We start from the raw sequence: 12,655 nt of genomic DNA, 5'->3' as shown, positions 1-12,655 counted from the left end.
GCAATGTACCATTGGTACATTGGGCGGTAGGGTCATGGGGACACCGTTTTTCCTACGCCAATGGCTGGGGAGTGGGGTCCGCAGGCTTGTCACGCCCGTTACCAATTAAGACACCCCATGCGGCAGTAGGGTTTACTGTACACGTTAACATGTAATATAGGGCGCGAAAAAATGTCTTGCCTTAAGTCTCAAGTTCTGCCACTGATTTATATAATTTTAATTTTTATGATTTCAAAGAAAAAAACATTAATACATACGGTTGTTCAAATAGAAGGGTTTGGCCCACGAAATTCTTTAAAACTTAATGATCTAATTAAAGTTACACTCAACGACATTATTGAATATTTTTCACTGAAATATTATTGATATAAGGCCCCCAGTCACCCAAAGAAATAAGACTACATAAAATAGAGATTCCTAAATCATGACATACAACATACCATGAATAAAATAAAAAGTATGATTTGAGCTATAATATCAAAAGCGAAATTCAAAGCATTCAAAAATAAAAAAAAATATTGATTTATGTTTTTTTTATAAAGTTATACCATATGTAGAGATTAAAATAATAGACGTTCTCAAAGGTGCCCGCAGGTGCAAATTCAGGGAGGGGACCGCCTATGATTTTGTAATAGATTTTACAAATTTGGGATATTGGATGTACAAAAAATTGTTGCTAAGAATAAGATAATATAATACTTATTCTAAATGCTTTAATTTAAATGAGAAAATACTTTATGTATTTTAAATAGAATAACCAAGTCGATCAAATATAGTTTTTTTTTAATTATACAGCCCAGTATAAATAGCCTTTTCCAAGTAGTTAGGTAAATTGTGGTAAACAGATCATTAAATGCATTTAAACTTAAGGAAATTTGATTTTATACAAGTATGACATAATATATAACTGCTTCGTACAATGCAGACCAGTTCTTTACTATTGAGGTAAGTTTTTCTTACCAAAAAAAAATATGTCTGTTAAATATGTACTGTCAGTAATTCGTCAAAGTCTAACAATTAATATATAAGAAAGAAAAATAATTTGAAATCGACTGTTAGCATATTATAATGTCAGTTTCATTTTGTTAAAATATGATGAATAGTTATAGAAAGTATACCGTAAGATGTACTGAAAAATTCTCCCAAAAGTGTGTTAGTGCTCTTTACTTAATGACAAACGAAACATAACAATAACTTTAAGATTATAAAAAAAAATTGTTTATCATCAAAGTGTATATATTTATTTAATTTATAAAAAAAACTGTAGATTGCTAATATAACTTTATTAATAATAATAGTAATAATAAAATCAAATAAATTTCAACTAGACAAATAAAATATTAATACTTCACAAAATAAATAGATCAATGGATAACCGACTGTTTTTTTTTTTAAAGATATGATTTGAGCAAAGTAACGTAATTGAGTATTTGTTGAGTAAAATTTCTACATTTTGTAATTTGATGTTTAAGATTTTCACAATTTGTATTAACTTTGATTAGGTTACTTACAATATATTTACATATTATACACTTATCTCTTATACAAATCAGTTGATCATATGTTTTAATATTAAAAAGTAAATACTTAAATTTTTTTTAACCAAAATAATATACCGTTGAACGATGAATAATACAACATATTATGGTATTTGGAGGCAATACTAGCACTGACTTAAAGATATATATATATAACATAGCTTTATGTAGCTATTACATATTTTACACTTTGGTGCCTTTTAGTAGTTTTAATAATTAAGCATTTACAAGTATTTATATATTATAATATATAATTTTATAGGTATTTTTTTTTATAGTAAGGTAACTTTAAATCAATACTGCATTTACAATTGAAATAATAAGCAATGAACAATAGAAAAAGAAATATGTAGTACATCATAAAGTACTTAAGACTTAATAACTAAAAATATTTAGAACGATTAAGTAAAATGACATGGAAATAACAAAACAAGAATTTATTGAAAAATGTTTAAAAATATCTTATTATATCAAATATAAAATATAAAAGAAAAATTGTTTTTAACATTTTATTATTTATCTATGTAGTAAAAAGAGCACTTATTAAAGTAACACAAAAAATGAAGGAAGAAAAGAAAATAGTCTGAAAACATGTGTAATAATCATATTGAAGTGAAACTGCATAAAGCTAACGAGCAGTGTGCGACATTGAATTACGTTTGACAGTTTTTTTAATTTTATTTAGTGAATTACTTTTGGCATTGTGTTCATTCAAAAAACTAAAGCTGAGGTTATTGCAAGATGTCAAGTCCAGGTTGGACAATAGTGTAGAGGGCGTTAATGACTTCTTTGCACCAATCTCGTTATTCGTCAAGTTCATCATAGGACTTATCATTGTCGACACGGTTTGTTTAAGCTTATTGGGCGTCTTATTAATACTAAGCGCCCGACCAAATCTCATTCGAGTTTTGTTTGCAAATCTGGAATTTAAAATAAACCATTTTCACCAGTAAAAATTAATATTGTAATATGAACTGTGTATTTTTACCTGAACGCTTTTCTCAGTGTACCCGTCGTCGAAATCGCACTTGTATCAATATCCAGTTGTTTACAATCCAAAGAAATCAAAATATTACCCTTGAATAAACGATAGTATGAATATTACTTTTACGGCAGTACTTGCATTATGTTATAACTAATATTATGTGATATTTAAAGACATACCGAACAATTGGTGTTGACCACTTGCTCAGACAAATTGTCTAAAAACGTTTTTTTGTTACCGTTCCCAGTAAGAGTAAACGTATACAAGTATTCTTGAAAATCATTTTTATCGATAATCAATAATGAAAACGCATCATGACAATCTAAATCAATCAAAACAGATCAAAATTTAACTATTAATTCTAAATGTATAGTTTTATGTTCTAAAACAAATAATAAATACAGTAAGCCCCGTTCAAACCTAATCTATTTATTTTAGCTTTGATGCGTAGCTGATAAGGTAATATTTTTATAATGATATGTTTTATTTGTGTTTTGTTTCTCATGTAACAACTCTATAGATCAGAAATCTTACCTAAAAGCTACTTTAAAAGAACAAATTTTTTTTTAAAGTTTACCCGTTTAAAATCGAGGAAAACACCCAAATTTTTTACATCATTTTCTATTTAAAAATTACGGTGTGCTATTGCCTATTACTTTTTGAGTCGAATGAGTTACATACATAGTTTTCTTAAAAAATGGCGATGAAACTTTTTTTAATAAGAAAAACTAGCAACTTACACTAATCGACATTACAATGTTTTTTTATTATAGATTATCTGTTATAAGGTATCTTGAATATTTCAAATTTGTATTTACTGTTCATTAATGTATTCAAATACAATTATTCGTGAATAATTTGAAACAAAATAACGAGTAACAAATTATTGATTACTAAATAATTTTTAGAAAAATGTTATTTATCGCCTTATCTAAATAAGAAATTATTCTAACTACGTGGATGACTTTCAGATATATCAGTGTTCATTTTGGCTAACAATTACCGACAAGGATATATCTGAAAGTCATCCACGTGGTATTTCAACCCGTGAAAAAGCTTCAACACATTCATAATTATTCTAATTTTGCCCAACTCTGCTGTTAGAATTATTACAAAATTACCACACTAACTTATATTATTGATAATTTTTTTTTTACCATCAGTTTCTTTTATATCGATGACTTGTTTGATGGAGTTTAGTGGTATCAAATTAATGTGTTTGTATAATTTAGTACCGTTGATTTTGTGTAAGCTCGAATTCAGTTCTTTAGGACTTTTCATATCAAAGAATCTTCTCTTTTTGCTAAACTACAACGCGAAATATCTAAGTTAAAATTTTTTTTTTCATATCCAGTGTTATGTTAATTTTGAAAATATTATACCTCAATCATATCCGAAAACAGAAATATGGTTATACTATCACCGCGTCCACTTAAATTGTCCCCGAGTTCTACTACATCACATTTTGTAATAAAACTTCGATGCGAAGAAATCAAATGAGCCTATTAAATTATTTAAATTAAATTAAATTAATATCGATGATGATACTTGCAAACAGGCATAACCGACATTTATACAATTTAAACCATAGATTTGATAAAAATATGGACCGCGCATATCAGCGATAGACAATATATAAAGATAAATCAACACATTACACATGATATGGGAGGGAGATGAGCTAGTTTGGGTAAAATGATAGGATTAAAACACCATATGCCCAATTTAGCTCTGTCTCTATCGCACATAACTTAGTAACATTATTAGGTTTCATTATATTATGTTTTTACATGTAAAAATTACATGTTATTTAAAAATATGTATAAAAAATTACTAATGTTAATGTAGTTATACTATCAACAAATTATTGTATTGATAGAAAATCATGTCGCTTATACCCTGCATTTTTGCTATATCGCTGTTGATGTGTGCACAACTATTCAAATTAAATTATACTTACGGGACAATTATCAATCTCATTAAAGATATCAAACAGAACAATTTGACCTTCAGCCCTTCTTTTGTCTTCGTTAATGTGTGTCATTACTTCTGTTATGCTTAGAAGAGCCAATTCAAGAGCTTTATGATCAGGGTTATTTCTATCCGTATGCTTTAATATATCTAAACAATCACATTTTTATGTAATGATTATTATTATATAAAACTTAATCTCACTGCTAAAGACTAAAATAAAAAAAGTTCAAAATGACATACTTTAAATGTTTCACCAACTTATTTAAACACAGACCTTACCATTTAAGAGAAGACTAATCGAAGGCAGTCTTTGAATAGGTCGAATGAGAAGATCTAGAAGACTTTGCCGACAACATTCTGGTTTGGTTTGACCAACTTTTAAAAAAGCGTGGAAACGAGGTTTCATTTGATCACACTGCAAGAGCATCTCTCGTGTTTTCTCAAAATAGTTCACAAACGGAGGATAAGCTTTAATCAAGTCATTGGACTGTAAAAAAAGCCAACAAAATACAATCAAATTGTTATAAATAAATATTAGACATTAGAACTTACATAATTAAGCAGGACACTGCCTATGCTACTATCCTCTTCCCACGTTTCTGCAAGGTACTTGAACTTTTTCAGCATTTTACAATGAATTTCATGAATTGGTAATACATTTCCAAAAATAATTTTGATTTCGGTGTTATCGAGTAGACTACAACCTTTTTTCCCATTCATTTCTTCTAAAGGTTTTTGGTACACCTGAAAAAATATTTATTAACATAATCAATTGATGAAAAAAATAAGTTATATCATTATTCTATACTAACAGAAATAATTGTATTTAAAATCCCAACGTAGTTTGTTTCGGTTTGCAATAGTTCAGAGAAAACTTGATATCGAGGACTGAATGGTTTGTCCTTTAAAATAGTTATACTGGGATCTAAAACAAAATATTAATAACAATAATAATGTTTGATTAGAAATAGACACTTATTATTCTTGACACAAACCATTGGTACAGGTGAAAGTAGATGGGTCAGGGCTCTTATTAACATTTAAAAATGTTGGAGACTTGGTTGAATCCTCAACGATTGAAAAATGTTGGTTCGATAAATCAGAACAGCTAATCGAAGAAGTCTTTGCACCATTTGCCGTCTGATTTAATTTCTGCAGCTCACCCATGCTGTCTGTTTGTCTTTTCCTCTTCCGTGGTCGGGTTGATGAGTTCATTGTAAACGTAGAAGACAAAGCAGACGTTGATGTATTAAACACATTCGACTAAATTTGTATGCAAATATTGTTAGCAAAATAAAAAAATAACCCTGCTGTACCCCCTGACCACATTGATTTATTGCAATTTGTTGTAAGTAAATTAAGTTAACAAAAAAATTAACCTATCAGGCGATGAATGACGACCTGTCCCAGACAGCGAATTCGTTTAGAAACCATCTCATGATCACAGCGTTGGTTTTAAAGGCCTGTTAAGTTGATGATATTTTTTTTCATAGTAAGTTATTTTTGATATTTATTTACTTCATTTAATTAAAGTCAAATTACATTTTGACTCTTGGTCAAAAGAAATTATAAACAATGATCTAATGAGAATAAAAGTATGTCAATAAGTTTGTTCATATAAAAATATAATGTTATAACTTAAATAAGTCTATCAATTTTCCTTCAGAAGTTCTTTAGACTTGAAATCATCAAATACCTAGTCATTGCTTAATTCAAACTACGACTTAATCATAACATACGTCCAAACATGTTCTATAGACTCTTCCTCTCTTCATTAAAAATGTATATTTTCGCTTTAACAGGCCTAAACTATTATTTTTTAGGGAAGAAATTATATCAGCCTCTCTACAACTTTCTCGGTAATTAAACGTTTATCGTACAGTACATATACGAAGAAAAAAACACAATTGTAGTTTTTTAAACGTTTTATAGGACATTTTTTATCAATGTGATCTAGTTATCATTCTAGCACGAGAAGTAATGCATTAAATTATGTCATTCAAGTTACTAAAGTACTTACATTAGTTAAATAATACTCTCTAATCAAAGCACAACTCTGATATTGAACTGATGTCCAAAACCAAGCTTCTTTCACTACTTCAGCATGGTTCTTTTTTATCAACGGAGTATAATCTTTTAGCGAATCATTTACAACCTACAAATAAAGAATACATTAATATAATAAATACTTTCACATTAATTAACATAAGTGTAAATAATAGCACACACTTCATTGGTCTACCTTTAATGACTCTTACTCGTTTTAACCAGCACAACTATCACTATTGGGACACACTAAAATTACCTTTTTTTACACTAAGTATTTTAGTTATTTTGTTTAATTTTAATAAGTCGTATAAAATAATTAATATAACAATTAAAATACATAAAGAAGTAAAAATTATTGTATTATATAATATTGACTGCACTAAAACTGTAAGAACATTAAAATGGTTCTTGATTAGCGCATCTTTTACACGAGATAAAATATATTTCAAAAGCAAACCATTAGTACCACATTAAGATCAGTTTGTTTTACACACGTCGATAGAGGATTACTACGATGCATGTTGTTTTCTTGGTCCACAAGACATTTCTCTTCGTTTTCTAGCAATTCATTTCCATTAGTTAGATTAAGCGTCAACGATAACCCCCTATTTCTACCATAAGGACTCTTGGGTTGCATGCGGTCCTTTTCCAATATTTCTATCAAGTTTTTAGGAGACAGAACACCTTGTAAGCACGATGCAGTTTTTGGATTCCATTCACCATATGTATAAGAAACACAAGAATAGACATCTTTTGTGACCTGGCATGCAAAAAAATACACAAAACATGTAACACCGACAAACATATAGGGTTAGTTTAACAAACAAAAGCGTTAAGAGAGGTAACAATTATTGTTAGTCCCAAATTAGATCCCATATAAGAAACTTAAACCTGCGATTAATGAAAATTATATTTCAAAGCTCAAGTTTGTTTCATGTACTGTATATCGATGGCAGGGTCTTAAGTGTTTTTAAAACAAACTATAGTACAAAAAGAATTTATAAAGGTAAATTATTCAATCAAACTGATAAATCACTATATACTGGTTACGGTTTTACATGCAATTTATCGTAATACAAAAATAGTCATACCAAATGGGTACACCATGCATCATTTTTATCAACTGGAGTACCTCCGTTTTGCTGCAAAACATCAACCATATGTGTTCTTTCTTCTTCTGTGAATCCTATAAAACCTATTTTAGCTCCATGGAAAGGTTTTAATTTGTGTTCAGACGCCTAGGAAATAACGCATAAGCAACTCGTTTTTACAATGAAATTTTAACGGCAAATAAAACACGACACAAATATACACACAAACGATAAGTCAGCTGCTGAAAATCCCATCTCATTGCGTCTCTTCCAAGCTTCGTAAAGCCAAGTCGTATTGACAACTGGAATTTCATGTAAAAATGCATACTGTGATTTATCACTACACGCGTAATCAGAGACCAAAAAAGTGGTTTTGTGGTTAATATTTTCTCGAAAACTACCACCCATCCAGCGGATTAAACACAACAAACGAGCCTGGGAACAAAGTATATATGTAAAAATGATAAGGACGACAAACACCACAAAGTAATAATAACGGAATAATAATTACCATTTCATCTCTTTTTTTAATTCCAGTTATGCTGACAATAGATCCCACTAAAGCATTGCAATAACGATACCGATTAACGCCCTTTAAACCTGTAGGTCTAGATGCGAGTTCCAATAACGCTGGTCGTCCCAGTACTCTATGCAAACAAAACGTAAAATTAACATTATTAGCATGAATATTTGAGTAAAAATACTAATTAAGAGGCCTGCGCGCGCCTGCTTGTATAAGTTCATCAGAAAAAAACCCTCACACCTCGTAGAGTAGTTAATTACAATATATACAATTTTTTATTTTTGGATAGGGCAAGATTTCCTACAGTGCATCAGACTTTGATTTTCTATACTATTTGTAAACTATATAATTGAACGTGTTCAATTTTCACAGTTTTACACTTGCTTGTTTTCCTTGGTTTTTAGTAATAAGAATATGAGTTATCCGACCAATCCTCGGCCGAAAGCTGAAATTCATCGCAACCTAACTCATTGCAAAAATCGTCATTGTCAGTTTCGTGCCCAGCAAATTGTTTACTCTATGCTCTAAAAAAGAATATTTTAATTTTATTATTATATTCAATTTAAAATTATATATATATATAGAAATAATAAACTGTTTTATTTTACCCAAAATTGAGTCTAGATTTTGGTGTACTCCTTAAATAGTTTCCCCACCTTAAAAATGTAGAAATATACCGCTTAGTAAACTTTCCTGGACTTTTCTTAGTCGCTTATTTATGCAGCCCCTGAATGTAGTCTGGGCCTAAATTAAACTATGGCACAGCTGTCATACATTGCTTATATGAACCTAACAATGCAAAACGGTAACTGATGATTAATATAAAAAATCATTTTTAAAACTAATATTTTATTTACCAAGCAGGGAATAGTTTACTCTTATGTCACCTACAAATTTGGCAAATATTCTATTGTACGACTCTACATAATTATTATTCAAGTTATAAATTAAGCAACCCGCATGAAAAGATGCCAAGTATTTTACAGCAGTTATTTTTTGCAATAGGCAACATATGATTGCACAAAATTCTATTTCAAGAACATAAGTGTATAGAAAGGGGCTTCAGCTTAACAAAAATATCTAGATATGAACGAGATGTAGTTAAAATAAAAGTGTTATTCATTTTACTGTATAATATACTTACTGATCATAATTTTAATCACAACAAAGTACATAAAAAGATCCATTTTCAAAAATCTTTGTTTTTGATTTTTCGTAAGGTTTGACAAGTTTTTCCAATGATCTATGGTTTCTGTTAATCCATATCTAAAAAATAAACTAATTTTTAGTATTTATCAATATAAAATTATATAATTTTTGGTTAGGCTAATTTTTTTTATTGACGTTTGAACTTTATGTTATTTTGAAATTGAAAATTTTTTGCTTTATTTTATTTGTTTAAAATTTGTAGCAACCAAAATGTCAAAATGTTAACTATAACAACTACAAACCAACAAACCTAATCTGACCCGACAAGTTTTTTTTTTTGTATTGCATATTCACCTGTACTAACTCATGGTATGCATTGAAACTTCTCTCGAAACCCTCCAGAATGGTATCAGATCAAAGATGTTGAAATTCCTTGCGAGTTCTTAAAACACTTGTTCACGGCTAGTTCTTTGCATATTGACTTATCCTGGATTCATAGGTAAATTATTTTTTATACTTGCTCCAACTATGTAGCACTACAAGGATAATACTGTCACACTGATCAATTATAAGGTGTATACATTTAACTTACTACGCTGGAAAAAGCGTTGTAATTTATCGTTTAGCCTTGTTTCGACTATGCACCATCCTTTATTACCAATATAAAGGGCATTCCATCGTCATTGAATTATCCGTGCTTCATGGCCAATTCAGACTTTTCTTCTGCCGTGGACTGCATTGTCATTGAGTTTCCATACTTATTGTTAGTGGTAGCAGTCACACAGTTATTAGTTATAGAAACAACGCTAGATAATGCTATTAAACAATTTATAAACGATAACAAATAAATTATAATAAATAAATCATACTGGCAATGAGCTCAATATACTTATTAAATAATTTAGAACTTACCTATGCTTTTTCCCACCTTTTCTTTCTTTATACCGATGCTGATATACTTTTTATAGTTTGGCCCTTTTCCCCCCAATGTTTAACGTCTACTAACCAAGTTTTCAAAATGAACAATATCATCAGAGATAGATTAAAATAATTTTATTAATATATAATTTTTTTATGCTGCAGATAATTCAACAATAACAGTAGAAACAGGTCTAGTAGAATAAACTCATAAACAACTGTTTATGACTGCATTAACTACTGTGACAGATCTATACACTATCATACTAATAACATTCACAACTTACACAAAGATCTCAGGCAGTGACGCTGAGATTAAAAATTTACTTTACTTTGCATTTTAATTAATAGCTATGTGCAGACCCCTTAAGTTATAATTAATTGAGATTTAAAGTTTACTTGAAACATGGTTTCTTAACTGCCAACTGTTCAAAAACTTCAGTGATTAAAACATCATTTTTATTCAAAATATTGATTTGAGACAAATCATCCAAATATTTAATGGTCACATTTAAATTCTAGAAAAAAATCAAAACAAATCAATTAAAAAACTTATAATAACTTGTTCTCAACATTGTTCAATTTAAATAGAATACAATTTTAAATATTGGCTGAAAAATTACTTTAATAGCATTTAAGACATCTGAATCCGTTGAAAATATTTTTTCCAAATATATATTGAAGTCGGATAAAGATTTTTGAGACTGGAAACCTGTAAAACAAAAAAACATGTTATGGTTTTAAAATCTACAGATAACTAATGGATATTCTAGTCTTATTCTAGCTAAATAGTATGTTACCCTTCCACCAACAAACTTTGTCAATTTGAAGACTATAAATGTTGATAATAAAAACATAATATGAGTTGATTTCAATAAAAAAATGTTTAGGCCATTTATAAATATTTTTAGACATAATTATTTTTATAATATTATTATAAATATAATCATCAAAATTGGTAGGAACTTTTTTAGGAACAGATAGGTATAAACTAAGAACAGTTTGTACTATTATATTTAATGACAAAATTACGCCTCAGGCGTTAGATATAAAAAATGTTCACCAAAAAATATAATACGCTAAAATTGAAACTGTCGGGCTGCAGTTATTATGAAAAGGAGACCGTTGTAATGACTTCCTAATAGGACCTGTCAAATTAACAGCCATTCATAGATGGTGTGGAATACTGATTGATAAAAAAAAAAAATACGATACATTTTTGATTTATACAAAAATAATCCTATGAATTTCTATACTTGATAATTATTTATTATTAGCTAGTTTTTTTTTTTTTTTTGGTAAATAACAGTGGCAAAGTCTCTTCTGACAGATGGTCACTGGTTATCTTGTAAAGAAACAAGCCATTTAGTGAGACATTGAATATTTTTTTAATTTCATTTATTCATTTCAATTCAAACCTTGTGTTGTTGTCATTTCTGAAGTCTGTGTCAAACTTTTTAGGATAGAAGAGCTCGACATCAAGTATTCGACGTATTAACGCAGCGAGAAAACCGTTGGTCGTGCACGGCGCATAGTTTAGGTAATATTTTATCGAAAAATTAGCTAAATAATAAAATGGTACAAAGGTAAAAAATGAAAAAATTACACAACCCACGAAAGGGAGAACGATGATCCGGATAATAATATAATAATACCTATTGAACCTACCTAATGAAATTTAGAAAATTAACTCAAAATAAAAAATACAATATTCACAAATAAATTAAACGCAAATCTATCAACGACCAACGTACAATTTGTAAATTCTAGAGATTAGAGTCTAAATTCTAAACGGATCACTACTTTTTGTTCCACGCATTTTTTACTCCAAGAGACATTTGTTCCAAAGACATTATTATCCATGATTATGGCTTGTTCCAACGAACATTAATAATATATTTGTTTCAACTGTTTTTTGGTGCAAAACAGTTATGCCAACGGACGTTTTGTCCTAATTGTAATTGTTCCAATATACATTTGCGCCACATTCATTTTTGTCCAAAAAGAGCCCGTTTGACAATACATTTCGTTTCTACAAATCTCTCTATATGTTATAATATATTGAAAATTTAAATATATATAGACTTTATCGTACTTCTATATTTTATTCTCAAATAGTGAAAATTTAGTGTCATTAAAGCAGTTTGTTTATCCAACTTTTTGTACAAATATTATTATTAATATTAATAATATTATTTTGGTTAAATTTTAATGTAAAAGTGGCTCAATAATTCACAATGGATAATTATTTTAGTCTCGACCACAATTCATAAAGATAATGATAGTATTATATACATATATTAAATAATATATTCCCGTTATTATAATTTTACCTTTAACCCACTTTTACTGCTAATTTATCGAACGGTTATATTATAGTTATATATTATTAAATATTTTAGTTTCTAGCTAAATTTGAGATTTCAAA

General features: G+C 28.8%; 1 protein-coding gene across 3 annotated transcripts; it reads right to left on the bottom strand.

Annotated features, from left to right (window-relative positions):
* Window positions 1-1,956: 1,956 nt before the first annotated feature.
* LOC126836491 (protein ECT2-like) lies at window positions 1,957-11,961 on the bottom strand. Of its 3 annotated transcripts, XM_050569962.1 has the most exons (18): window positions 11,896-11,935; window positions 11,646-11,790; window positions 10,851-10,939; window positions 10,627-10,745; window positions 8,149-8,284; window positions 7,863-8,072; window positions 7,638-7,784; window positions 6,518-6,652; window positions 5,493-5,760; window positions 5,310-5,422; window positions 5,050-5,241; window positions 4,777-4,984; window positions 4,484-4,644; window positions 3,906-4,025; window positions 3,681-3,831; window positions 2,703-2,845; window positions 2,527-2,615; window positions 1,957-2,458 (listed from the first exon to the last, which is right to left on the bottom strand). In XM_050569962.1, exons 2-18 carry the CDS (start codon window positions 11,704-11,706, stop codon window positions 2,167-2,169), a joined length of 2,634 nt encoding a protein of 877 aa, XP_050425919.1. In that variant the 5' UTR covers window positions 11,707-11,790; window positions 11,896-11,935; the 3' UTR covers window positions 1,957-2,166. The 3 variants fall into 3 exon arrangements, with proteins under 3 accessions (XP_050425919.1, XP_050425918.1, XP_050425921.1); XM_050569961.1 differs by having other exon boundaries at window positions 11,646-11,961; XM_050569964.1 differs by lacking the exons at window positions 7,638-7,784; window positions 7,863-8,072 and having other exon boundaries at window positions 11,646-11,961.
* Between the last annotated feature and the right edge of the window lie 694 nt (window positions 11,962-12,655).

The sequence above is a fragment of the Adelges cooleyi genome, unplaced genomic scaffold, assembly GCF_023614345.1.
Source record: "Adelges cooleyi isolate 19-005CV unplaced genomic scaffold, UGA_ACOO_1.1 ACOO_flye_CR_arks_rails_tigmint_CR_PRNA_247, whole genome shotgun sequence".
Taxonomy (NCBI): Eukaryota; Metazoa; Arthropoda; class Insecta; order Hemiptera; family Adelgidae; genus Adelges; species Adelges cooleyi.
Note: the sequence above shows the minus strand (reverse complement) of the source record. Positions and strands in the feature narration are given on the sequence as shown.